The sequence below is a fragment of the Mustela erminea genome, chromosome 3 (assembly GCF_009829155.1).
Source record: "Mustela erminea isolate mMusErm1 chromosome 3, mMusErm1.Pri, whole genome shotgun sequence".
Taxonomy (NCBI): Eukaryota; Metazoa; Chordata; class Mammalia; order Carnivora; family Mustelidae; genus Mustela; species Mustela erminea.
This window is the reverse complement of record NC_045616.1, coordinates 113,673,422-113,697,778: the sequence shown is the minus strand read 5'-3', so window position 1 is coordinate 113,697,778 and position 24,357 is coordinate 113,673,422. Positions and strand designations below refer to the sequence as shown.

At 41.5% G+C, this 24,357-nt stretch overlaps 1 protein-coding gene across 3 annotated transcripts in view; it reads right to left on the bottom strand.

Annotated features, from left to right (window-relative positions):
* The window catches only part of ATP10B (ATPase phospholipid transporting 10B (putative)), a 257,557-nt gene that overhangs the window by 74,085 nt on the left and 159,115 nt on the right, over window positions 1–24,357 (bottom strand). For all 3 annotated transcript variants that reach the window (XM_032337124.1, XM_032337123.1, XM_032337125.1), the window contains one exon: window positions 8,558–8,762. In XM_032337124.1, coding sequence (XP_032193015.1) covers window positions 8,558–8,762 — 205 coding nt within the window. The remainder of the gene's footprint in view (window positions 1–8,557; window positions 8,763–24,357) is intronic.

Sequence of the window (24,357 nt, the reverse complement as noted above, 5' to 3'; positions counted from 1 at the left end):
TGAGGAGATATTCAAGAAAGATTCTGTTAACTGGAAATCAGCTAAAGAAATCAGCTAAATTCCTTAAACACAGAATGTGCTTATTTATTGAGTTTTCACTTTGAGCCTGTGAAAAAGAAGTATTGAACCAGGGACTGCCAAATTTTTGTGCAGCTCTCATTCTGTTTCTACATGACCCCCAGGCTAGATGACTAGAAAAACCTGCCCATAGCAGGGAGAGGATGACAAAGCAGAACTAGCTCATTTTTGGAGCATTCCTGTAGGTGGAGCAAGGTTTCAGGATACACAGACCACACCCCCCAGGTGGCTACCCAGGAGATACACTGCAGGCAACCTTAGGAGGATACTATTTTAAAGTTTTGCTTTTTTTTTTTTTTTTTTTTTTTTTTTAAAGCTTATTAGTTTGGATAATGCTAGAATCAAATGTTCTTCACGCCCTAGCTGCTAAGCCAAGTGACCAAAGTTTCCTTCCTGGCATACAAATTAGACAACCCTCTGATTTCTGAGAATTCCATCTGAAAACTAATGATAGTTACCAGCATTCGATAACCTTCCTGCTCCCAGTTGAGTCAGAGTTCTTTTTAAGATAACCGGCAACAGAGTGACTGGCAGTTACTTTCCTTTATGACTCTGGGTGAGGAGATGGTCTGCATTATGCAACCACCCTAGGTCTCCCTGTCTGCCCAAGAGATTCCCGCTAAAGTGCACAGATTGGGCTGCAGGATGGGGGATCCTATCTAAGGATTCTTTACAGTCTTGTGTGGACTTTATTCAAGTGGAGAGATATTCTGATTCTTATTCAGGGCTAAGACGAAATTTAATCTTGAAATTGTGCTATGACATTTTCCAACCTCTAAGGCAGGGGTTTGGCATGCCAAGTGAATACTGGAAAAAGAATGACTTCTTCTGTCATTCTTAGAAGGAGCCAATTACTAATTATTTGTGGGAGTGTTTGTTAATCATTGTCTTTGTGATTCCCTGTTAGAGTATATAGTCACAGCCTGTATCTCCCCTGTTTAAATCTGAACCCCTAGTGCACACTACGGCACCTGACACAGAGGACCTAATCCATCGATATTTGGTGAATGAATGAGGGACTACATGACGTCTGAAACATGCCCACCAGATGGGCCATGGTGCCTTCACAGGCCATTGCACAGACAGACCTTTTTTGCATGCCTTTTTCTGGCTATGGATAACTGAGACCAAAGAAAATGACATGAGGGCCAACGTTTTGTACCTTATGTTTCTGGCAAAAGAAGTCACAGAGAAGAGAGTATGAATTCCTACTTGAGAAACTTTTTATCCAGTTGTTCACAAAATATATGATCATAGTGCATCACCCCAATAAACAACACCAAAATGATCTGGCACAGTATCTGGCAATAAAAGGACCTCATCGGATACTGGTTGGAAAAGTGAATTCATTGAATGAACAGTGAGGCAGGCACAATGCTTGAGAGCGACAATGGTGGTCGATGGGAGCACAGAGGGAGGAATGATTTACTCTGGGTACGTTACAGAGGATGCTGTGTAGGCAGAGATAGGGCACATAGGTAAGTTAGATACATATAGCCCTGAATCATAATACGTATTTAGTGGACATTTATTGGTGAGCTGCTCAGAACCCTCCTGCTCCATAGGCTAATCTCGACCATCAAGTCCAAGTAGAGGATGCCACTCTCAGAATCCTTTGCCTCCAGCCAGAGTTAATTGGTTGGTGTAAGGATGGGTACACAGTACGAGCCAGGCCAATCAGTCCCTGTCTTTGGGATCCCTTTCAATTCAGACATCAGGAAAGTTTTCAGTCCTTCTCTGGAGATGAAGCTATGAGTGTTAGGTCTATATGTGAGAGATGAAAGCCAAACATGGCGAGAAACCCAGACAAGAAGCGAGGGTTGCACTGATGGATTCTAAATTTCTGGTTGACGCTACCCTAAGGCCCATTTCACCTTATTTTCTTTCAGTAAATTCTCTTTCCGTCAAGGCTACTATGAATCAGAGTTCAGTCACATGCAATGAAGAGTCTTGCCTAATCCTTATACTAGATTGGTATGGTTCTCCTTTGAGACATCAAATAGTTCCCACACTGGCCTGAAATATTCCCAATTATCCCTGGTGGTTATGACTGCGAAGGCCACTCTTCAAAGGTAAATATGTTCTCATGGTATATGGAGATAGTGGGGAGGAGGAAAAGTTTAAGCTATCATCTATTAACACTTTGCATGATTATATCTTTCACATAACGTAGCAGCACTTCCTCGTAAGGCCCTGAAGGGACAAAAATAGAAAAATACTTTTTAATAGAAGTTTCCAAATACTGCTAAACACTGGGAAGGGGAGGGGATCTCCAATGTTTGTGTGCTTGTGTGTGTGTGTGTGTGTGTGTGTGTGTGTGTGTGGTGCTCATGCTATAGAACAACTCTGGCCAAAAATAGGTCGGAGGGCTATCAAAAATAAAAGTAAGTTTTTTTGTAAGGTTATTTCCTTCCTGATCTAATTATTGTTATTGCAAATAATTACAACCAAAACTTGTATAGTTGCAGTATTTTCATATCTGTGAAAATTGTATTTACTTGAGAAGTAAAATATACACATAAAAGGATCTAAGAATCCCTTCAGCAATGGGAAAAATAATCATGTACATCTGAACTGAGTTCCAATTTTGGCATAACACTGCATTCGTGGGGTAATCTTTGATAAGATTTAGTTTTTCTGCAATTGTTTCCTCATCTTGAAAATGTTACTAATCCCTTCCTTTTCTACTTCCAAGGATTGCTGTGAATGTCAAATATCCAAGGGGACTTTGTAGTAAAATAGGCTGTGTAGTACAGTGGCTAAGGACTTTGCCTAATGTGAGAGAAGGGTTTACATATTTCATATTGATGAGGTTGTGTAAAGACCTCTAGTCCTGAATTTCAAGTATCAGCATAAATCTTGATTATTTAATCTTTAAAAAATCCTAGTTGTGTCCATTATGGCATGGAAATAATGATCAATCCAATAGCTGTATATACCTCTGACATATCTTATTGTGATTTCTAAATCCTATTTTACATTGAAAGGGACTCCATCTATTAAGACTACAGGGATCATGAAAAAGAGCTCAGAAGCCAACTCACAGAAGGTCTCACCAGCTAAAAATGGGGTAATCAATAAAGATAACAACTGCACTGATTTGACACATATCAAATCTGTTTAAATCCATCAGTGCACATTGATACTAAAAAAGACAAACTCACTGGTCACCTTTAGCAAGATAGGAGGGAATCAATTCATGCAACGGTGACATATACACTCCCAAACACAAACCTAACCTGAATCAGATTTAGGCATGAGCTCTAACTGCTAATTTATAGAAATATAATGAATAGGGAAACATGTTTAAATGACACAGCTGGGGGTCAATGCGATCAGCAAAATCCAGACTGTAGGAAATTTTATAGGACCAACAACCTGATTTCTTCAGCAGCAAAAACTGAATATACAAGTAAAACAAAAAAAGAAAGCCAAGCAGGGAACCCCTAGAGTAAAAGAGAAACTTATCTAGGTCTTTAGACTTACTTGGATTCTTATTCAAACAAACTGGAAAACACTGAACACTGACTTGAAAGCTGACAGCAAGAAATTAATGCTAATATTTTAGCAGTGACAATGGTATCATTGCATGTTTTAAAAACCGTATCCTTGAGAGATAGATTAATTAAAGTATCTATATGTGGAGTGCTGCAACACTGAAGTTTACTTCAAAATAATTTGCAGAGTGAAGAGGGTGAGGCTATAGATGAAACAAAATTGGCTATGGTGGTTGTTGAAATTGGGTGATGGGTACATTAAAAATTTATCATACTATTCTCCCTACATTTGAATGCGCTTGAAAATATCCATAATAAAATGTTAAAGTAAGGGGTGCCTGGGTGGCTCAGTGGGCTAAGCCTCTGCCTTCGGCTCAGGTCAAGATCTCAGCATTCTGGGATTGAGCCCCACATTGAGCCCAGCATTAGGCTCTCTGCTCAGCAGGGAGTCTGCTTCCCCCTCTCTCTCTCCCTGCCTCTCTGCCTACTTGTGATCTCTGTCTGCCAAAAAAAAATAAATAAAATCTTAAAAAAAAAAGAAAAAAAATGTTAAAGTTAAATAATTCTGCCTGAGTTTAAATCCAAGCTCAGCTCACTGCTAGGAGGGTTACTTAATTGTTCTTGCCTCATTTGTCAAGTGGGGATATTCAAAGTGCCTACCTCGCAGGGTTATTTATGGAGAGGAGAAAAATAATAGGTCTAAAACACTTAAGAGACCTGCCCATGGTACACAGTGTATGATCAATCAACTTATCTATTGATATTACTTATTATCATTATATATCGTGATGTAGATTTTATATTGAAGGGATTCTAGAAAATATGATCTCTGCTCAACATCAAGCAGTGGTCAATAGGTAGAAAGACTATCATTCTTAAGGGAAACTTGCAACAGCCTACCATGGGCAGGTCTTATTATAAAATCCCCCAGGAAAGGAGATTTTTTCCTCTGGTTCTCAGGGCAGGCAGGGTTGAGAGGATAGCTACCTTTTGCTTCTTTCTAGGTGTGTCATTACTGAAATGGGAGGGTGATAAAGGACTCCCTATCTTCCCTCAAGTCTTTCAGCAAAGTGCTCTGCTGCCTAAATATGTTAAAGTCAGTGCACACATTCACTGTAGAAGATCTGAGCTCCAGTGGTTCTTCCTAACTGAGAAAATGGCTTAAAATCACTAACCTTCGTGGAAGGCAAGCTAGTTAAAAGGGAAAGTCAATCAAAAATCTTTAATTTGGGCAATAAACAGATAAGCACAATTATTACATCAGTTGATGATGCCCTAAGCCAGAGTTTTCAATGTTCTGCTGTGCACGGCCGTCATGTGGGGGATCTTGTTAAACTGCAGATTCTGATTGAGTTTATGGGAGGGCCTGATATTCCACATTTTTAACAAGCTCCCAGTTGACAACGAAGAGGCTCACCCACATATCATACTCGCCATGGTAAGCACTTGGCTGGCCACTAGGAAATGATCTGACACTCAGTTTAGTAGGACTTAGGATTCAGTGATTTGGATAATAGATAGCCAGGAATATGTTTCATCTGAAATATTAATTGGAAGAATTCATTTCTGATTCTTTGGCTTTGGTATTTTTTATTTACCAAAATAAAGGCACATACTTGTTTTCACATACTCTTTTCTATTAAATGCCTCCTATTCATCTTGGAAATCCTTTTAAAAAGAGATTTTGGGTATCAGAAGGTATCATAGAGAGAATGGTATAATTTAATTCTCTAATAAAGTCTTCTGACATGCTCGGCAGACCTTAGCATAAGCCTAATTTTGGATTCCTTCCCTTTCCTCAGCAATGGGATGTGGGAATAAATATTTTAAGAACAGGTCAATAATTTTGTGAATTCAAAGATCACCCAGCATGATAAAATTCTAAATTGAAAAAAAAAAAGTTGGCCTTGTCCAACTTGAATTCTAAGAAAAGGATTTTGAAAGCGACTCTTTGGCAACCTTGAGAATGATGTGACTTGTCACAGGAGAGAAATACTTTTGAGAAGCTCTTTTATGTTTATGATTTTATTTGAACCTATATAGGAAAGGGAAGGATGAATTGCCTAGGTCCTTCTCTGTTTACTGTTCAGCTACTGTGATCATGCATGCTCCACAATCCATGTTAGTTTTCCTCCCAAATTTTCATGGGAATGCTAAAATTATTGTGCCAAAAAATAGTTCTGAAAACTCAGGGTTAAAGAAAGTTTAAAAGATCTGTTGACTGCAGATCTTCTTAGAGACCTTGCTATGTTGATGTACATTGGACCCTCTAAGAGGGGTCCACAGGACAGTTTTTCCAATCAGATTTGACAATGAAACTTGTTTTCTAAGAACTATCTCTTGAGATAAGCATTTGGCACACTCTGTCTTGAGAAATGCTGATCTAGGGGAGCTGGGACAAAGTTTGCTTATCAACTCTAAATTAACAAAATATAATATCTCATCATCTTCAAGATGGTAAAAATGGGTATGGGTGTGCAGATGGGGTGGGAAGTTTCTATAAATCTCTGTTAGTAGAAACCCTTTTGGCAAGGTGAAGGTTTTATAGTCATTAAGGGTTAGAGGGAAAACTAAGAAATGCTTTTATAAAAAAATTTATTTTTACTACTTATTTTTTAAGCTATCAAACTTCCCAACAAACCATATCTGTAGGTGCTCAAAATCTTCTCTGAGACAATAGTGAAATATTCTACTTCTATTCCTCAGTTTTCATCTGTAAAATGAGGATAGTAATATCTACTTCATAGGGTGGTTGGAGGGACTAAAAGAGACAATGTATGGAAAAGCACAGGCACATCTAAGAAGCATGGAGATGGTAGTTCTGTTCTTATTATTAAAAGTGTTTTTTTGTGAGTACTTGAGGTGACAGGTCTTCAAAAAAGCTGGTATGTGGTAGGCTCATGGCACGATCATATGGGAGAGCATTTAAAAATATACATGCCCGACCCCTACTCAGTTCTAGAGAGCCATAATGTAGTGATAATGGGGAAAAATGCATATATATTTTTAAAAGTTTCTTCCTGTGGTGAAGATGGCACATCTTGAACACCTGTAAGATATTTGGACCAAATCCCTAAATTGTGATCCTACGTCTCCTGCAGTAGTCCTCGAGTATGTTCTGTGGAACGAAAGTTCTCTGTGGTGAAATGGTTAGAGATGCTACATACTAGTCCCCATCCTCTCCCTCCTTGAGCTTTCTTAAATTACCTGAGATGTCAGGCAGTACTCTGTGAAATATTTGAAAATTTGTAACGTATTGTCTTCTACTTTATGATTTTGCAACATATATTTATCCTGCAACTCTCCATGGCTGTCCCACACATTTGAGAAATGCTATAGTAAAGAGTTAGAAGAGAATCCTACTTATGTTCAGAGATCTTTTCACGCTGACATAAGGGAGAAGCAAGGTAGCAAAGGGCAGCCCAAATTCCTTCTTCTTAGAGAGCTGTCTGAGGCTACTTTTTAAATATTAAATTTTATTTATTTATTTATTTATTTAAAAGAGTTTATTTATTTGTTTGAGAGAGACAGAGAGAGACCAATGGAAAGACTGAACCTGCAAAATAGCAAGAAAAAGCAGATGGCAGCAAAGTGGTCAAGGTGGTTTCCATGCCCAGGGTAGTAAATACAGCTGAGGTAGCAGTAACAGACAATTTATTATGGGCCTACTATGCACCAAACCTTACATTTTGTTCCTTACTTTCTTCATCTCCTCTGAATCTCAGAGCAGAACTAGGGAAGAACTATGTAGAGGTCAGAGAATAGGTTTCTGTGGACTGAATCAATCACACCAAAGAGATTTTTCAAGAACTGCTCATCGGGTACTTGGAGAGAGGCAAAGTGAGGTATGACAAGTTGTCACAGTTGTCAAGTTGTCATTGAAATTTCTCTCAAAAAGTTTCCATCTGGATAACTGAACTCTTTCAAGAGAATCTCTGAGGAATGAAGCACTTGCCTTCTTTCCCCTAAATCCCTGACTCATCTAATTTCTCTCCCACCAAAGGCTGACAGAGTGAAGAAACTGATAGAATTTTATTCTTTTCCACAGGCAGAAGAAGGTTCTAGATTAAAAACCAACCCTTCCAAGAGGAATTCTAATTGAAAATTGGAATATCACATCTAGTTTCAATTTATCAACACATATTGCCTCTGAACACCACTGACATTTACTGCTAGCTATTTACGGGCTTCTTACTATGTGTATACCTTTATGCTAAATAATTCCTACACACATCCTTTAGTCTTCAGAATCATCCTAATGGAGAAGGACTATTTTTGTACCCATTTCCCTGATGAGGGAATAAGGATGTGAGAGAGTAGTAACTTGCTTGAGGTGAGAATACTAATAAATGGTTGGGTTGGACTTTGAGTTCAGTTCTGTCAGCCTCCAGAGCCTGGGCTCTTAACCACCAAACAGTTGTAACTTCCTTATGATGTCTATGGTAATGTAAGTATATGGGCGTTAACTAAAAGTGATGATGATCATTCCCTGTTTCTCAAGGAGATAAGGTAAGATGTACACAAGTGGAAAAATAGTTAGCAATACCTTCCTGTAGCTTATACTGGAGTCAAAGTAGTTCTGGAGAAGATTCAAAGAGGAAGTGATTGAGGGAGTGGAGCTGCGGAGGATGGGCAAGGACTGCATAAGCATGGAAAAGTGAGTTAGTCCTAAAGGTAACTGAAGAGATATTAGACTCTTCAGAGCACAGAACACAGTTTCCTTAATAGAGTGTGACCCCACTTAGGAATTCTGAGGATTTGAGGAAGTTAGTCAACTTTCCTAAGACTATTTCCCCATCTGTGATAAAGGGATAATAGCCACCAAGAGACTTGCTGGGAAGATTAAGTATAGCTAAGTGTTTGGGAAAAGGAGGCATCCCCTACTCTTTCCTCTAGCTATCAGACTAAGTTCAATTTCCCAGTAGAGTTGGCTTGCTTCTTCCCTTTGACCTCATGTATTAAGATGTTAGAAAGAGCCTTACCTGCTGTGAGAAGCCCTTCACAACACGTCTTTGTTTGAGGTTTGTTTCTCCATCCAGGTTGGCAGTTTCCAGGTGGCAGATCCCACTGGGGTCTGAGGAAAAGAGGAGGAGTATGTCTGCTGGGATGATCTCGTTGCATTTCATTTGGATGAAGTCTCCCACACGCACATCCTTCCAGCATTTCTGCACGTAGCTCCGCTCTTTTCTTGGGGAGAAGAACAATAGTGAGTTTTAAGGTTCTCTAGAGAATTAATAAGTGAATGGAGGAAGGCCTGGCCTGTGCCTAAATATCCCTCAAACAGCCCGTCACAAGATTGTTTGGTGTTCTACCTTGCCCCAAATAACCACCGTCATAACTCTCTAGAAAGGCTAAGTATGGTCTATAGAATCCCACTAATAGAAGATCTGTCCTCATGAGCCTTTAGAGTTTTGATTGACTGTTGGCTGTAGACTAGGTACTATGCTCAGCCTTGCTTCCTAGCAGAAGAAAAAAAATTAAAGGAGAAGGTGATTACATAGTCATATTACTTTAGTACTCTTGATAGACATCATTTTCCAGAATAGCCAGTTATCACTGTAGGAAGCAGGGTTGCAAGGAAAGGTTGTTCAGGAAAGAGTGTTTCTGATTAAGAAAGTGGCCATAGGAAAGTGAGGATATAAACCATTGTGTAGAAAGATCTGGGATGATGCTGAAATGGAAAACTCTGGGCAGTCAGGGAGTTAGAAAGATAGCACCAGAAGTTTGACGGGATGGGACCCATGGTTATCATAGAACCAGAGGGTTAAAGAAATCCCAGGAAATTATGAACTTTCTCTTCCCACCCCATTTATCAAGCTCAGATATGAGTGGCAGCAATAATCACAAATGTAGCAGCATATCTACTGTGCCAAGTATTAGTGATAGTTAATATTGTCTTTATTTGTATAATAGCTTACTGAAATGAATATTATTAGGCCCAGTTCACACATGAGGAAATCGAAGGTCAAAGAAAAATTTCCCAAGGTCTTAACAACAATATCTGAAACCCAAGCCCAGATCCAAGTTGGCACCCAGCCCCACAGTTTTCAATGCTTGGAGATCCTACCTTCTCAAAAGTATTCCCCTCTTTCCTCAGGTCTCTGGTGGTCTCAGCTTTTGCACCATCAGCACTAGGACTCCCTACTACCCAAGCCAAGACATTCCATTTCAAGGAGCTCTCGTCTTAGAAAGTCCTCCTTCTACTTAGCCAAATACTGAACTAGTTCTGCTCTCTTGGGTAATCTATTCCATCTTCTACCATTTTGTAAATATTTTAAGGCATTTATCAGGTATTTCTGGGAGCCTTTTGGATTTGCCAAGTCAAATTTAACTCTCCAAGTGCCCTTCATGACTCCTGTACGACAGTTTCAAGGCCTGTCCTGAAAGTGTGGGCTGTTTTGTCTAGAGCTGTATTTGGAAATGTTCCTCTTTAAATATGGGATTTGGAACCAAACCAATATTGTACACATGGTCTTTTCAACTGAGCCCAGCTGGTTTTCAGCTGGGTACCCCTGAGCCCAGTCAGGCCCAGGGAAGCAAGGTCTTGGCTGTTTTTCTCCACTGGTGCTGAGTCCCCCTGGCATGTTAATGTTTCTGTTGGAATCTGGGTGCCCTGGTCATGACAAGACTACTCTTTCACAGGAAAAGAGATGTGACTGGAATTTTGCTTTTCCTTTTTAACTTCATAAAAGTCCCTAAAGTGGGTAAGGGTTTGAGGTCTTCTTTTCTTCTTTGGTGCGCTCTGGAGAACCTCAGATAAGCCCTGCTAAGACACCATTGTTCTTGTCATAAAAGATCTATGCAGAGGACTCTCCTAATCCCCTGAAACGAGTGTGGTTTCATTTGGAAGACCAATCAAGGAAAGGTCTGATCTGAATCTATAAGATAATCAGGGACATTAGTACTGGGGAGCATCTTGCCATGCTAAAGACCCAAAGAATTCTGTGGACATTCCCATGGCTCCAGAAAGCACAGTAAAGCAGCCACTGGTATAATCAGTCCATGGGCAATATCATCCACATGACTAATGCCACCACTTCTGATGATTTGGGGGGGCAATGCACCTGTGCCATTTTAGTAATAGTAATAGTGCTTCTTTCCATGGAAAGACATTTAACAGGTTTCTAAACACTTTTTTGATTCCATCAACTTATTTTACCACTTGTTTTTCCTGTAAAGAATAGGGACAGTACCCCTCATATTTTTTCTCAGTGCCATTTTGGAAATATACCTGTTTGTTTCTTGATGTATTTGGGGTGGCTACTCCTCCGCCAGGAATGTGAATATTACTGTCAAATAATTCATGGTCTCTCTGCTGATTCCGGGAAGGATTTGTTTTTTTTCTTCAGAGTATAAATGTTTGAGTATAAGGCTACCTAAAGGAACTGGAATGGCCCCTACTCTCTGTGGGAGAAGGAACCTCACACGGTCAAAGAAAGACTAGCTTTCTCTACTGCTTTTGTTGTTCTTCTTTTTGAGAGGGCGCTTAAAACAAAACAAAAAATTCCTAAATGTTATAGCAAAATTCACCCAAGGAATAAAGGATTATCACTCAACCTGTCCACATTCTTCCCCACCTCCCAGCTTTGACTTCTGTGTCCTATCAGGTAATGCCTTTGGGGATGGTGGGTATCAGTTGATCCCTATAATCTCAGCGTTCTGCCTGGTATTTGAAATTGAGTTTAGTGAAAATGCCTTAGATTCTGAGCAATATCCTCATTGCCAAAGCTTCCAGAGCACACTGGTTCAGAAGATTTGCAAATGCTAGTTGGAATTGCTGCATACATAGGCATATCAGAGGCAAGGCCAGCATACCCTCATCTATGAACGCTGCCTTTTTTTTAGTAAAAAGATTTTTTAAATTTATTTGACAGAGAAAGAGAGAGCACAAGCAGGGGGAGCAACAAAGAAAGAGGGAGAAGCAGGCTCTCCACTGAAGAGGGAACCTGATGCAGAGCTCTGTCCCAGGACCTTAGGATCACGACCCGAGCCAAAGGCAGACGCTTAACCAACTGAACCACATAGTCATCCCTCATTCTTTCACCTTCTAATAACAGACTCCACTGCTTATTATGGGCTCTGGGCTCTTAAGGTTATGGACGAGGGAGAGTTATGGAGATGAGCTTATGGTATATACATTTTTACAAGCAGTCACTTCTGTGAGCTGGGATTGAATGTTGTCAATTTCCACTGGGATGCTGGGTATAATGAGGTCAGGGAGCCACCCAAGATGCAGAAAGTCAGACCAGTCTCTGATTTCTATTATTCCTCAGATCCCAGGGAAGTCACTGCCTATCAGAAGTAACTATCACTTCTGTCTTTCCTTTAGGTTAATCCTTTCTTAGGATGACATGTGGAAGTAAAGAAACATTCTTAGTCCCTGTTGTAGGCCTATCCTATCTTATGAAAGAGACTGCCCATCTTTGTGAGTGTACACCTGAAACAGAGGCACATATGCCTTGACGCACACAACCTATTATGTGTGTCTGGGATAATGAAGCTATAGAATCAACATGATTTTGGGATGTTAGCTTTAAAAAACCTGGTGTGTGTGTGTGTGTGTGTGTGTGTGTGTGTGTGTAGGGATATGGTTTAGCAATAGCTGATACATAATTTGATGAATTATATTTATATTAAATCAAATATAGTTAGTTCTAGAATCAGAGTCAAATTTTAAAGAAATTTTTGGTGATAAAAAATCAGGTATTTTGGAGATAAAAATATCAGGGTAAAAAATGAGACATTTCATTGTTTCGCTTGGCCATTTTGTGCTGGTCTCTTGGTCCTCTGGGTCCATTTTGTCTCCTCAATAGTCAGGAGTGTGAGTATGTTTGTGGGAAAGGCAAGGATGCATAGCCAAACGGGGTCCAGCCAGAGGAAGTGATGAGTGGCTGAGCCCAGCTGATGCGGAAAAGCAGCATGCTCCTGCATTGAGTGACACCCAGCTGTGGCCAGCAGCTGGCTGGGCGCCACCTGAGGAAGTCATTCGGAACAGCTGCCTCAGGTGGATGACTCCACGCGCTCTTGATCACCTCCTTGCTCAGCGAGTCCCACCTGGGAACCGACTGCTATTTTAGTTTCATGGGGTGTTCACTGCTGTTTAAAAATAAGACAAATCAACATGGCTTGGGATGAAGACTCCATCTGGCAGATTCTGCTTCGAGGAGAAATTAAGTGGAGCCGTGCTAAATGGCTTTCCGAGAGGAGATGGGGCTTATTAAGAGGGAAATAAACAGCAAGAGAGGTTTGTAACCAACTGGATGCCACGGGGAGGCAGGCGAAAGGAGGGAGATGGGGAAGGAGCGGAGGCTTAAGGCTCCATTCATCAAGTGTGTGGGTTTTACAAAAAGAGTTTCAAGGAACTAGAGGAGAGAGGATTTCTCAGGAGGTTTGGTTGTCTGTGGGACTATCTATTCAAAACAGGATGATGAGCTGACCTCAGCTGTCCTTCCAGAAGCTTGAATGGCAGATGTAGAAGAGTCCACATTCCTACCCCAGGGCGGAAGAGGAATGCCAGGACGAATGAGTGTAGTGGAGGGGTTAATGGTGGGTGTGAAGTTCCGCGTCGCAGCTTATTACCCATGTGAACCTGGGCAAGTTATTTAACCTCGCGGAGCCTTTGTTTTTTCAGTTGACAGTAATAGGTGCGCTTGCCTCAGAGGCTTGTTGGAAGGTTTGGTGACATGACCCATGACCGGGACTGAGCTCGGGGCTTTGCACTTGGTAAGAACTCAATAAATACAAGGTCCTTTGAGGATGATGATGATGATGCCGATGATGAGGACAGGGACAATGACGATGGTTCTTAATATCATGGTGAGGGCTAACTCCCTGCTCTGCCAGGCCCAGCGCTTCTCCTTCACAGCTGGGACACCCATTTTATGCCCATGATTGCATTTTACGGCAGGCCCAGTGACACAATATGGAAACACAGGAAACTCTAAAAACTGAATCCTTTTCCCAAGTTCAGAAAAGAGGGACTCAATCTAGCTGATTGAAGACTTAGGGCTCCGGCTACTGGTACAAACTCCCAGGAAAGAATACCCTTAAAATCAGTGCTGTCCAGGGACACCTGGGTGGCTCAGTTGGTTAAGCAGCTGCCTTTGGCTCAGGTCATGATCCCAGCGTCCTGGGATCGAGTACCACATCGGGCTCCTTGCTCAGCACGGAGCCTGCTTCTCCCTCTGCCTGCCATTCTGTCTGCCTGTGCTTGCTCTCTCCCCCACCCCTTCTGATAAATAAATAAAATCTAAAAAAAGAAAAAAATCAGTGCTGTCCAACAAGTTCATTTGCAGATGATGACACACTGATTCTAAAGTTGATACAAAGGGGCAAAAGATCCAGAATAGCCAACATACTATTAAAGGAGAGCAAAATTGGAGGACTATCACTATCTGACTTCAGGACTTCAAGCTGCAGTAATCAAGGCGGTGTGGTATTGGTGAAAGAACAGATAAACAGATCAATGGTACAGAAGAGATAACTCAGAAGCACACACACACACACACTCTCAACTGATCTATGACAGAGGACCAAAGGCAATATAATGGAGGAAAGATAGTCTTTTCAACAAATGGTGCTAGAACTGGATGTCCACAGACAAACAAATGAATTTAGACACAGACCTTGTACCTTTCCCCCAAATTAACTCAAAATTTCTCATAGACCTAAATGCAAAACACAGAACTATAAGACTTTCAGAAGTTAACATAGGAGAAAATCCAGATGACCTTGTGTATGGTGATGAAAATCTTTATGAACAGCAACAACAATAAAATAGGAGAGAAGGGATTTGATGGATTTCCAATTCTACTCCTATTATTCAGGTAAGGAAACTGAGGCTAGGAGTGACCTGGCCAAGGTACACAGTAACAAAGTTCGCTCTAGAACCTATACGCTTTCCATGGTGCCAAGGAAGAGAACTCAGGGCCCTGTGGCTGCCTCAGGAATACTTGTAATGTCCTATTGGTTTGCCAGTGGTGTGTTGAGGTAGAGGCAGTACCAGAGAATGGTTAAAAGTTTTGGAGTCAGGTGAGCCTGATTTGAAACCTGGAACTATCTCTTACATGTGGTACTGCCCTGAATCTACTGCCTTATTGTCTGACCCTCAATTTATTCATCTATCAAATAGGACAACTGAAATATATTCTATAGGTTATAGTGAGAGCTAACTAAAATAATGTATGAGAAGTGTTTAATGACTGCACAGCAAATGGCAATTCCTACTGCTATTATTATCATTGTAGTTATTATTAGCTTGGAGCAAACAGGTTCATTGCTGTGGAGACGGTAGACTAGAGAGGGCGAAATTGTCTATTTTTATGATCTCATATGAATGAGGTGTTTTCTTCTTCTTCTTCTTTATTTTCCCCTGGGGGAGGAAAGTGGCAAGAAGGTATAGAAGATTTGAAAAGGGACAAAGAGATAAAGGGTTGTGTGGCCTCTGTCCCTGACCTGGCTCCAGGAAATAGAACAGAAGCTAAAGCATTTACGTTAAAGACAGCCTGAGCCAGGGTTGTGAGTGCGCCCTGCCTGGCTGTTCCTTCCCCTCTGTATCCACCTGTCAGCTACAGCCCACAAGTGAGAGGGCTTCAGGCTTACAGGACTAAGAAAAGTACCAGAAAGGGATAGTGGGGGGCCAGAGGAGTGGCAGGGTACCTTGATTTCTGGTTTGACTGGAAATATTGAGAGACAGAGTGACAGTCCCTATATCTGAGGATGCTTAGGCATTTCTCGGGGTGGCTTGAAATTAGGGTGGGAGAACATGTCCCAAATCAGCAGTTTGGGGTTAAGTGTCACTAGGGTATATGTATTAATGTGACCTCACCCAGAGGCCAATGAGCCTAACACAACCAGTCACGTTTGTTATTAAAGTCCTTCTTTATACTGAGAGTCCCATCTTTGTATCAAAGCTCCAAGGGACAGTCCACTCTTTGACCTCTTTGTGCACACACCTGTCCCACACAGAAAGCAGAAATGAGCACAGAATGGCACAAAGCAGTGATGGCCATTGAAACACCATGCTCAGGGGACAAGAGACGAACAGGTGCAATCCATCAAGGTCACATTCCCAGATTATGGAGAAGCAGCCTGGGAGCACTGAAGGCATGAGAGGTCATCCCCAAAAGCCCTTCCTCGAGCCGCTGCAGATGTAAATGTGACCTTTCACTTTCAACTCTGGGCACTAGTGCACCTCTCTCTGCCCCATTTCCTGACATTCTGTGGTCCTATTTCCTAACTGTTTCATGTCTCTTTTACTTTGAACAATGTAATAAACTTGTGGAGAGGTGGGATGGCCCCTGAGCTTTATGTTTCTGTTCCCACATAGGATCTGGTGGGGGATGACTAGCATATGGGGAAGGTTTGGTAAGTATTTAGTAACTGATTCTGTGCAGATTTGTTTTGAATATGAGGCAGCAGAAGAGAAGCTTTTCCTAAACTTTTAGCCATTTTGATATCTAGTCTCTCTCTTTTTGTTATGGACTTGCCAGGGGGAGACTTCTGGTAATATACAACACAACACAAAACACAACAGAACACAATACAACACAATATGCTTATCTATCTTCTGCCCAGCACTTAAGCTACATTACTATTTAGCTACATTATATTACCTAATAACGAAACAATCTTTATTATTACCATTATCTCCATTTCATAAAGGAGAAAGCAGGCCCAGAAAGGTTTTCTAACTTGCATAAGGTGACACAGGTGTGTCTATTTGGACATATAAGTGACAGACATGGAAGCTTCATGGTTTGATGTGGTCTCTTGGTTCTGTTTGGGAGTGAGCTACCATGCAGATGAAGCCTCAGAAACTGGTGACCTAAACAACTAGAGCCAGGTTGAAAATAGGAGCCTCACCTTTTGGAACTGTGAGCTCCTTAACAGAGGCTATAAATCCCTACCTGCCGAAATATAAATCATGCCCATTGACATGAGGTCAGAGCTTCGGGAACACCTGGATTCTTGTTTTATGACTCCTCCATACACTAAGTCTTGGAGAAGACCTAATGCATTCGATGCTGAAATGACAAGTTGAATTGGCCCAAATAGTTTATGGCCTTCTGTGAGCTCAGGGGAGGCAGCAAGGGTGCTTGTAAAATTGACGCTTCAGAGCGGAGCCTAGTTTGCTGATGCTAAATGCAGAGCAAAGATGTGTGGGATGAATGCAGTGGGCTGCGGAGCCATAAACTCCAGCCAGCGGTGCTTTTCATGGCCATGCTTCAGATGACACTAGACATTTGTCTGTTGTTTGCATTTTTCAGATTTTTCCCTCAGGCCCATTTTGTTCTGTTCAAGAGCTTGGAGTTCAAGTTCTTTAGCTATAGAGTTTGTCTTCTCTCATGTGGTTTCAAATGCCAGCCATTGGCATTTCTTCCTTAATCGTCTTGGGTCAAGCTCATGGTAACTCCTGGCTATCATGATTATAGCTAACATTTTCTGAAGGCTACTGAGCGTCAGGCACTATGCTAAGCATTTAACATACATTCTCTCATTCAGCACCCACAGCAACCCAGGGACATAGTTTTAGAGAAAAGTGTTTTTATGTATCTCAATGTTGGAATAACCCTGGCAAAGCCTGAATTCTGTCTTATCAACCATCTCCTCTCCTTCAGGTTTTCCAAAGAGCCATTATTTAGAGGAAATAATAGTGAAATGGGGTCCAAACCACTGCCTTGTTAATAACCACACATGTATGATATTCTAATGCATGCTCTGTGTTAGAAGTTGGGTTGGACAAAGTGCCCTTGGTTGTGGGCTAATCGAGGCCATCTGGATCCTTTAACTGAATGTGACTGTTGGTGTGGGTGTGCTTAGGTACTCTGTGAAAAGGGAGGAGGGGGAAAGAGGGCCAGGTTCCAGAGGGGATTCTTGATTTCAGGTTTCAGATTCTGCCACACTGAATAGAAAGAAGGGAGCAGAGCCTTGTTTTTCATTACTAACATGAGTGATGCCTCCCTTGCATGTGTGTGGAGTGTAGCATGAAAGTTAAAGACTCAGGCTGGGCCTGACGCTGAAAAAATTAGAGTTGAAGTCACTGGAAATTAAGGAAAAAAGTACTTAGTACTACTTATGGTGCAAACAGGAAGTTAAACAATTTATAAAGATGATCTCATTCCCTCCGCAGTTCCCTAAGAATTGGGAGCTAGTATTGTTCCCACTTTATAGGGGTTGAAATGAAGTTTCAAGGGATCAAATCACTACACACAGTCACGGCTTTGGTATGTGGCAGTTCTGGACAATCCTAGGTCTGAGGCCAAAGTCCTTGACGCCAAGCATCCAGTAAGAGGTCACATTTTAAATGCCATCGTTAACACTCATTTTTCACCCTCCTTTGGCACACATTGTATAGTTTGTTTCTATAGCTCTGTTATTTTCAAGCCCTCTGGTATGTCAACTGTGTGTCTTTAAAAATACGCCATAGAGATTACGGCCACTCTTTAAAGATGAGACAAATGGGGCCCCAACTGCTTAAGTGGCTTCCCTGATGTCGTACAGTTAATTAGTGGCAGACCTAGGACCAGGACTTCTGGTTTCTGCATTCTCAGGCTTTCCAGTAGGGGCTCTGGCATTAAAGGTGACTGACATACAACTAAAAACAGGTTGTAGGTCAGGCCTCTTTCTTCCCAGTAGAGCTGGTCACTGCTGGGAAATCAGGCCCTCAGTGCCATGCTGTCGGAAGACTGGCCACTCTCCTGTAGTGTCTGTTACAGTGGCCACCTGACTTCTAGGCAAGAATTGGTAAAGAGCCAGAATTTCAAAATCTCTAATCTGAGCCATTCTTCTAAATTTCTGATGTTTCTTGATCATGTTTTTCTGATACCAGCATAAGCCACACATACAACCTTTAGTTGACACATGAACAGGTTATGAGCTAAAGTGCATTTCCTCTGCCCATTTAAATGCTGCTCATGTTCTAATGCCTCTTGAAATGTCACCTCTTCAGGGAAGGCTTCCCTCGACCTTGATGTTTTCTGCAGGCAGATGCATCACCTCATCCCCTTAATGCCTGTGCCCTCTGTGCATATGCATGGGACAAGGTAGCTGTTTACAAGTTCCTTGTGATCCCTGGACCGAGAACCCGTGGGGTCTTCTCAGGGCCTACTATGTGGTGTACACACATAGATCCCAAATGAACATTTGGGAACAAATGAGTGACCAACTGCTGCTGAGACCCGGGAGGGCCTTAGTTTCATTATCATGTGGGAACAAACCCCATCGCAGATCTCCTCTGTTCTCACCCCTGCTTCCTTACTGCATGTTTTCTGAATACAAACAAAAATTTACTAAGCTGAATGGAAGGATAGAAATCTCTTGCTGGGTATGGTTCCTAGATTCATTAAACTGAGCCCTGGGAGAAAGTAAGCTAATACAATTCTGAAGCTAATCTCTTCTTGAAGTCATTCCATAAATCTGATTAATGGGTCACCTTTCGACCACAAGCACAGTTGCTATATTAAAAGAAAATGCTCTAACAGGATTGTAATTCTGTTAACAAGGCTTCTGCTGTTTGCAAAAGGAGTCTTTCGCAGTATAAACAAGTCTGGGCTGCATGATGCATAGAATTGGGTTGAGCAAAATTCTAAGGGCCCTAGAATTCAGTGACACTCATGTGTATGTATACACACACACACACACACACACACACACACAGAGGCAACATTTCTCAAATGTGTGATGCTGAGACAAAATGGATAGAGCTAGTGCCTGAGATATAAGTTTTTACATGGTTCTCAAAAAACAAATTGTCCTCTTAGATATTGTACTCTTTGCCTGACGCCCTATCATGTGCCATCGATATTTGGCAAAAGGAAATGTCCTCCAGCATCCATCAATTAAAGTAATAACTAACATTTACCTAGAATTTCCTAGCTTCCTATTCCAGGGTCTTCTATAGAATCAATAATTGATTCAGAGTTGGAAGAACCTTACTGAACCTTACAGAATGTCCCCAAGACTATATGCTCCTGTTAATATGTGCAAAGCAATTTACAAAGAATTTAGGCTCAAACATATTTTAAGAAGACGGTATTGAGTCCCTAGAGGTGGTCTCTTCAATATCTGTTCCCCCTTCTCTTAGAAATACTTTATTATTATTATTATTATTTTCATTTGGGTTTTACATCTTCTCTGGGTAGCACATATGCATTCAGGGAGATGGTCTTCATGCTGGACTGTGATTCAGTTAAATTTAGTTCACATAATCCTGTCTCCTACTCAAAGGGATTGGTTCAAGGATGAGCATGTGACCCATTGGGGTCACTGAGGTGTGAGGAGGTTTGGGAAAACAAGCTTCCTTGCCCTTGCAAGAATACTTCCAGAAGTACCTTTCTTTTTCCCTTTGTGAGTTACCACATGCAGACGTGAAGGCTGGAGCTGCTGCAGCCATTTCACTGCCATGAGGGAAGTCTGCCAGGGGTAAAGATAATGCAGAGGAAACTGAATGAAAAGGAAAGCTAAGTTCTAGATCTAGAAAGCAGACTGAACTATATCTGATCACCTGACCACCTCAGAACATTTGTAGTGACTTAAACCAACAAGTCTATTTGTTGCTTAAATTTGAATAAGGGAGTTGAGGGGAATTGGAAGGGGAGGTGAACCATGAGAGACTATGGACTCTAAAAAATGATCTGAGGGTGGGCGCCTGGGTGGCTCAGTGGGTTAAGCCGCTGCCTTCGGCTCAGGTCATGATCTCAGGGTCCTGGGATCGAGGCCCGCATCGGGCTCTCTGCTCAGCAGGGAGCCTGCTTCCCTCTCTCTCTCTCTCTGCCTGCCTCTCCATCTACTTGTGATTTCTCTCTGTCAAATAAATAAATAAAATCTTTAAAAAAAAAAAAAATGATCTGAGGGTTTTGAAGGGGCGGAGGGTTGGAGGTTGGGGGAACCAGGTGGTGGGTATTAGAGAGGGCACGGATTGCATGGAGTACTGGGTGTGGTACAAAAACAATGAATACTGTTACGATGAAAAGAAATAAAAAATTAAAAAAAATTTGAATTGGTTTCTGCTGCAACAGACACAACTGAATTAAACAAAATTGGACAGGTTACTTATGGAGTATCCTCCTAGGACCTTTATTATATTGCTGTGCATAGTTAGATTCAAGAGAAATGTCAAGTATGTTCTATTTCTCGAATTTATTTGGTTGTGGATTCTCTTCCTTCAGAGCCCATTTCACAGGACAAGATCTAGTCTGACTCCCAAGTCTTACAAAAGTGGAAACAGATACAGAGAATTAAATGACTTTTCTAAGCTATTATTAGTAGTCAGTCATAGATGTGGGCTTCAAGTTTAGACCTACTGAATACCAGGCCTGTATTCTCACTTCAAAGTTACACCCCATCCCTGCGCAAAGAGGTTAAGAGGTTCCTTCACTGAAGATGAATCTCAAAAGAAGAATCTAATTATTCTTTTTCAGAGACTCCAGATTCCTAGGGCCAGAGGCTAAAGCAAAGTTTGAAAATTAGGGACTCACAGGCAAAATAAGAACTTCAGGCCAAACAAATGGGCATGAAGTATTTGAAAAAATTATATCAGATTATTTCATTTAAATATCAGGTTATTTAAAATAAAAATGCTAACTTCTAAGCTCTTTTAACAAAATTCAGACAATCTGGCAACCCTAGGTCTGTATTTCCATATGGTGGTCAGCTCTGCTTCCTGATATGAGAATGTGGGTCCCCCCGTTTGCCAGAGTGCTCACCATTCCCTCGCTCATCCTAGCACTGATGCGGAGGATCTGTTCCCACTTGTTAGTACACAGATAATATCGCTTTCCTTTTTGTATCTAGTCCACTTCATTCATTCAATTACCTGCCTGGCCCTGTAGTCAATTATTTTGTTATATTGAAGAAGGTAAAATTCCCCAAACTGAGATGTTAATATATGTTAGAAAAAATTTCCAAGTTAAGTAAGTTAGGAACAACACGGAGTTAAGGATGGACAGATTTCTTTATGGTGTCTCTTTTCTCAGTTCCCTCGTGGAACACAGGTTAGGAGGGCCAATGTATTATTTTTTGATCATGAATGCCTTTTTTTTCAGAGACTACCTCTTTGTCATTATTATTCCACTGAATACATTTTGGGAAATACTGCTATTATAAAACCTCTTATGTCCCTCACTGCCAGTGAACCTGTGGACCAAGGTCTCTTTTTGCTAGGATTGCTATTGCCTCCATTTTTCACTGTTCCCTGGAAGCTATTTGGAGAACAGAACAACAGTGTGGCCTATGTCAGACCAGCTCCCAGCACAGGTCAGTCTAGGGTCTGATCAACACTGAGATTATCCCCAGGAACAGGCCCATGACTCTAGGAGGCTTAGAGCAGAGGATTTCTGGCAGATGAGGGAGAATAGGATCAGGCTAATTGAGGTGTCCACACTCATTCTTCCCTAAAGAAACAGTTTCCTGGCTCACCCCTGTATGTCTTCTCTGAGAAAAACAACAAAGGAGAAAAGGAGCAAACAAAAAGTGATGGGGTGGACTGGTTGACAGTCTCTTCAAAGAAAGGCAACCTGACAATTATTTTCCCTCTCTTTATAATTTTATTATTCAAAGGTGAGGAACAACTAAATCTCATCTCTAGGTGTTCAGTGTGCTAACAACAATCAAGACAATTAGATTTAGCTGAACACACACACACACACACACACACACACACACACTTCCGATTAACTTCTTTAGACATGCAGCTGTGGCCCTGCAAGCAAAAAGACCAGAAGTACAGCTACTGCTGAGGGAGGGAGTGGAGTTTTTCATAGAGGTGCCCTGGAACAAATGAGTCCCTTGTATTCAATGGTCTCTTATAAAACCTTTCATCGGCCAGCTCCAAGTCGGTCACCCTCCATTTCCCTGGGGAATAGAAACCCTCCTGAGACGGAAGCCACTAAAATGCTGTAGCGCACACCTTGAAGCCAGTCCTTTTCATTTTAAGAGTGACCAAAGTGATGGCAGAACTTCTGCTGAGTTGAGGTTGATAAAGTCAGAGGGATGGTGCCCTTTGAGAGAGATGGATGTTTTCCTCATCTGCCAAAAAAGTCAAGACCGTCCCTGCTCGCGACTCAGTCATCAATGGCTTCAGACTGCTAGCCCAGAAAGCTCTCAGTCATGGCAGGCAGTTGCTCTGCAAGCCCAGACTTGACTCCCTTGCTTCTTTGTTGGCTACATGTGCAGTCATAAAGTTAAGACCTACAACAACTCTTATCTTTTTCTCTTTCACTAAAGAAGGATATGGATATGACTGACCAAGTGCATGTCCTTTCCCTAACAACCATCAGTGGAATCTTTGTAAAACAATAGCATGTATGAAATAACTTTAAAAAATGTGGCAAGACAGGTGGTTCACAGTTTTTGCTTTTGTTGGGATGACATCAAAGAGAAATCTTAAGGAAAGCCTTGATGATGGAGCTAACATGAGTTTTATAGTCTAAAAATAAAGCAATTACAGCTTGTGTGTTGAGCATTTATTATATATCAGGCATAGTGCTAAGCACTTTCCAGTAATGCAATTCTCACGATCACCCCAGGAAGGATTTCAATTTTATAGGTGACAAAATGAGGCTCAGAGAGTTTGGGTCACCTGCCTAAGGTCACGTAGTTAATGAGCAGTTTGATTCAGGCAGTGTGTGTCTCCAGTGCATCTAATACAAAAATGCTCTACAGCTCTCCTGAAAAAGAGTGATGCCTGTTCCATCTAAAGTTCTCCAGATATGCTCCAGTGCATAGTAACGCCAGACTAAGGGCGGATGAAAATTTATGCAAAATTCTTAAATGTTAAACACATTTGAAGCACCAAAGAAAATATCACATAATAAAGATCTCTTAATTTTAATAAACAGCGGTTTCAAGGGGTGCCTGTGTGGCTCAGTCTATTAAGTGTCTGACTCTTAGTTATGGCTCAGGTCATGATCTCAGGGTTGCAAGACGAGCCCTGCCTGGGGCTCCATGCTCAGTGCAAAGTCTGCTTGTCCCTCTCCCTCCCCTCGCTTGCAGACTCTCTCTCTCAAATAAATAAATAAATAAAAATCTTTATAAAAATTAAGCAATGGATTCAAGACTTTTTTTTTTTTTTTTAAATCTGGTTTTTGCTTTTAGATCACAATTCTGACTGTGGAGAATTAAACAGCTTCACTGAAATAAAATAATGCTCTCTCCTTATTCCCTCTCTATCAACCGTAGCGGTAGTGGCAGAAGCCATAGAAATATCAGAGCTGGGCCCACAAGACTTCCCCAGTGGGTTTTGCTTTACCTGCGATAGATGATACACTCTTGGTTATTGATCACTTTATCAGATTTGTACCTCCGGAGGTCTTCCCAAGCATCCTTGATGGCAGTGACCGCCAGAATGATACAGATTGGTATCATGCTCACCTCAGGCTGGAAAGCATTGACCACAGGGACAAAATTCAGAACCACAATTCCCAGAAAATAGAGATTGGCAAAGCGGTGTAGCTGTTCAAAGATGTTCTTGGGTATGAAGGACAACACAGTGTACTTGCTGGTCTTAATTTGATTTCCACAATAATGCCTGTTGGGATTCTCTTTGCAGGACCATCCTTCAAAGGGCAGGTTGGAGACTACCACTCGTTTCTTGTCTTCTTTCCTTTTCCGCCCTTTCTTCCCTTCCTTTCTCATCTCGGCTCAATTCGTCTCTTTAATTCTCATAGCACGGCACATGAGTTCCCCATAAAAGAATTTTTCCCTAATCAGTCCCATTGTTGAGCTGCCAGTGAGTCATGTCCCTGACATCTTTTACTTGCCTTCTCTGCTGGAAATTTCTCTC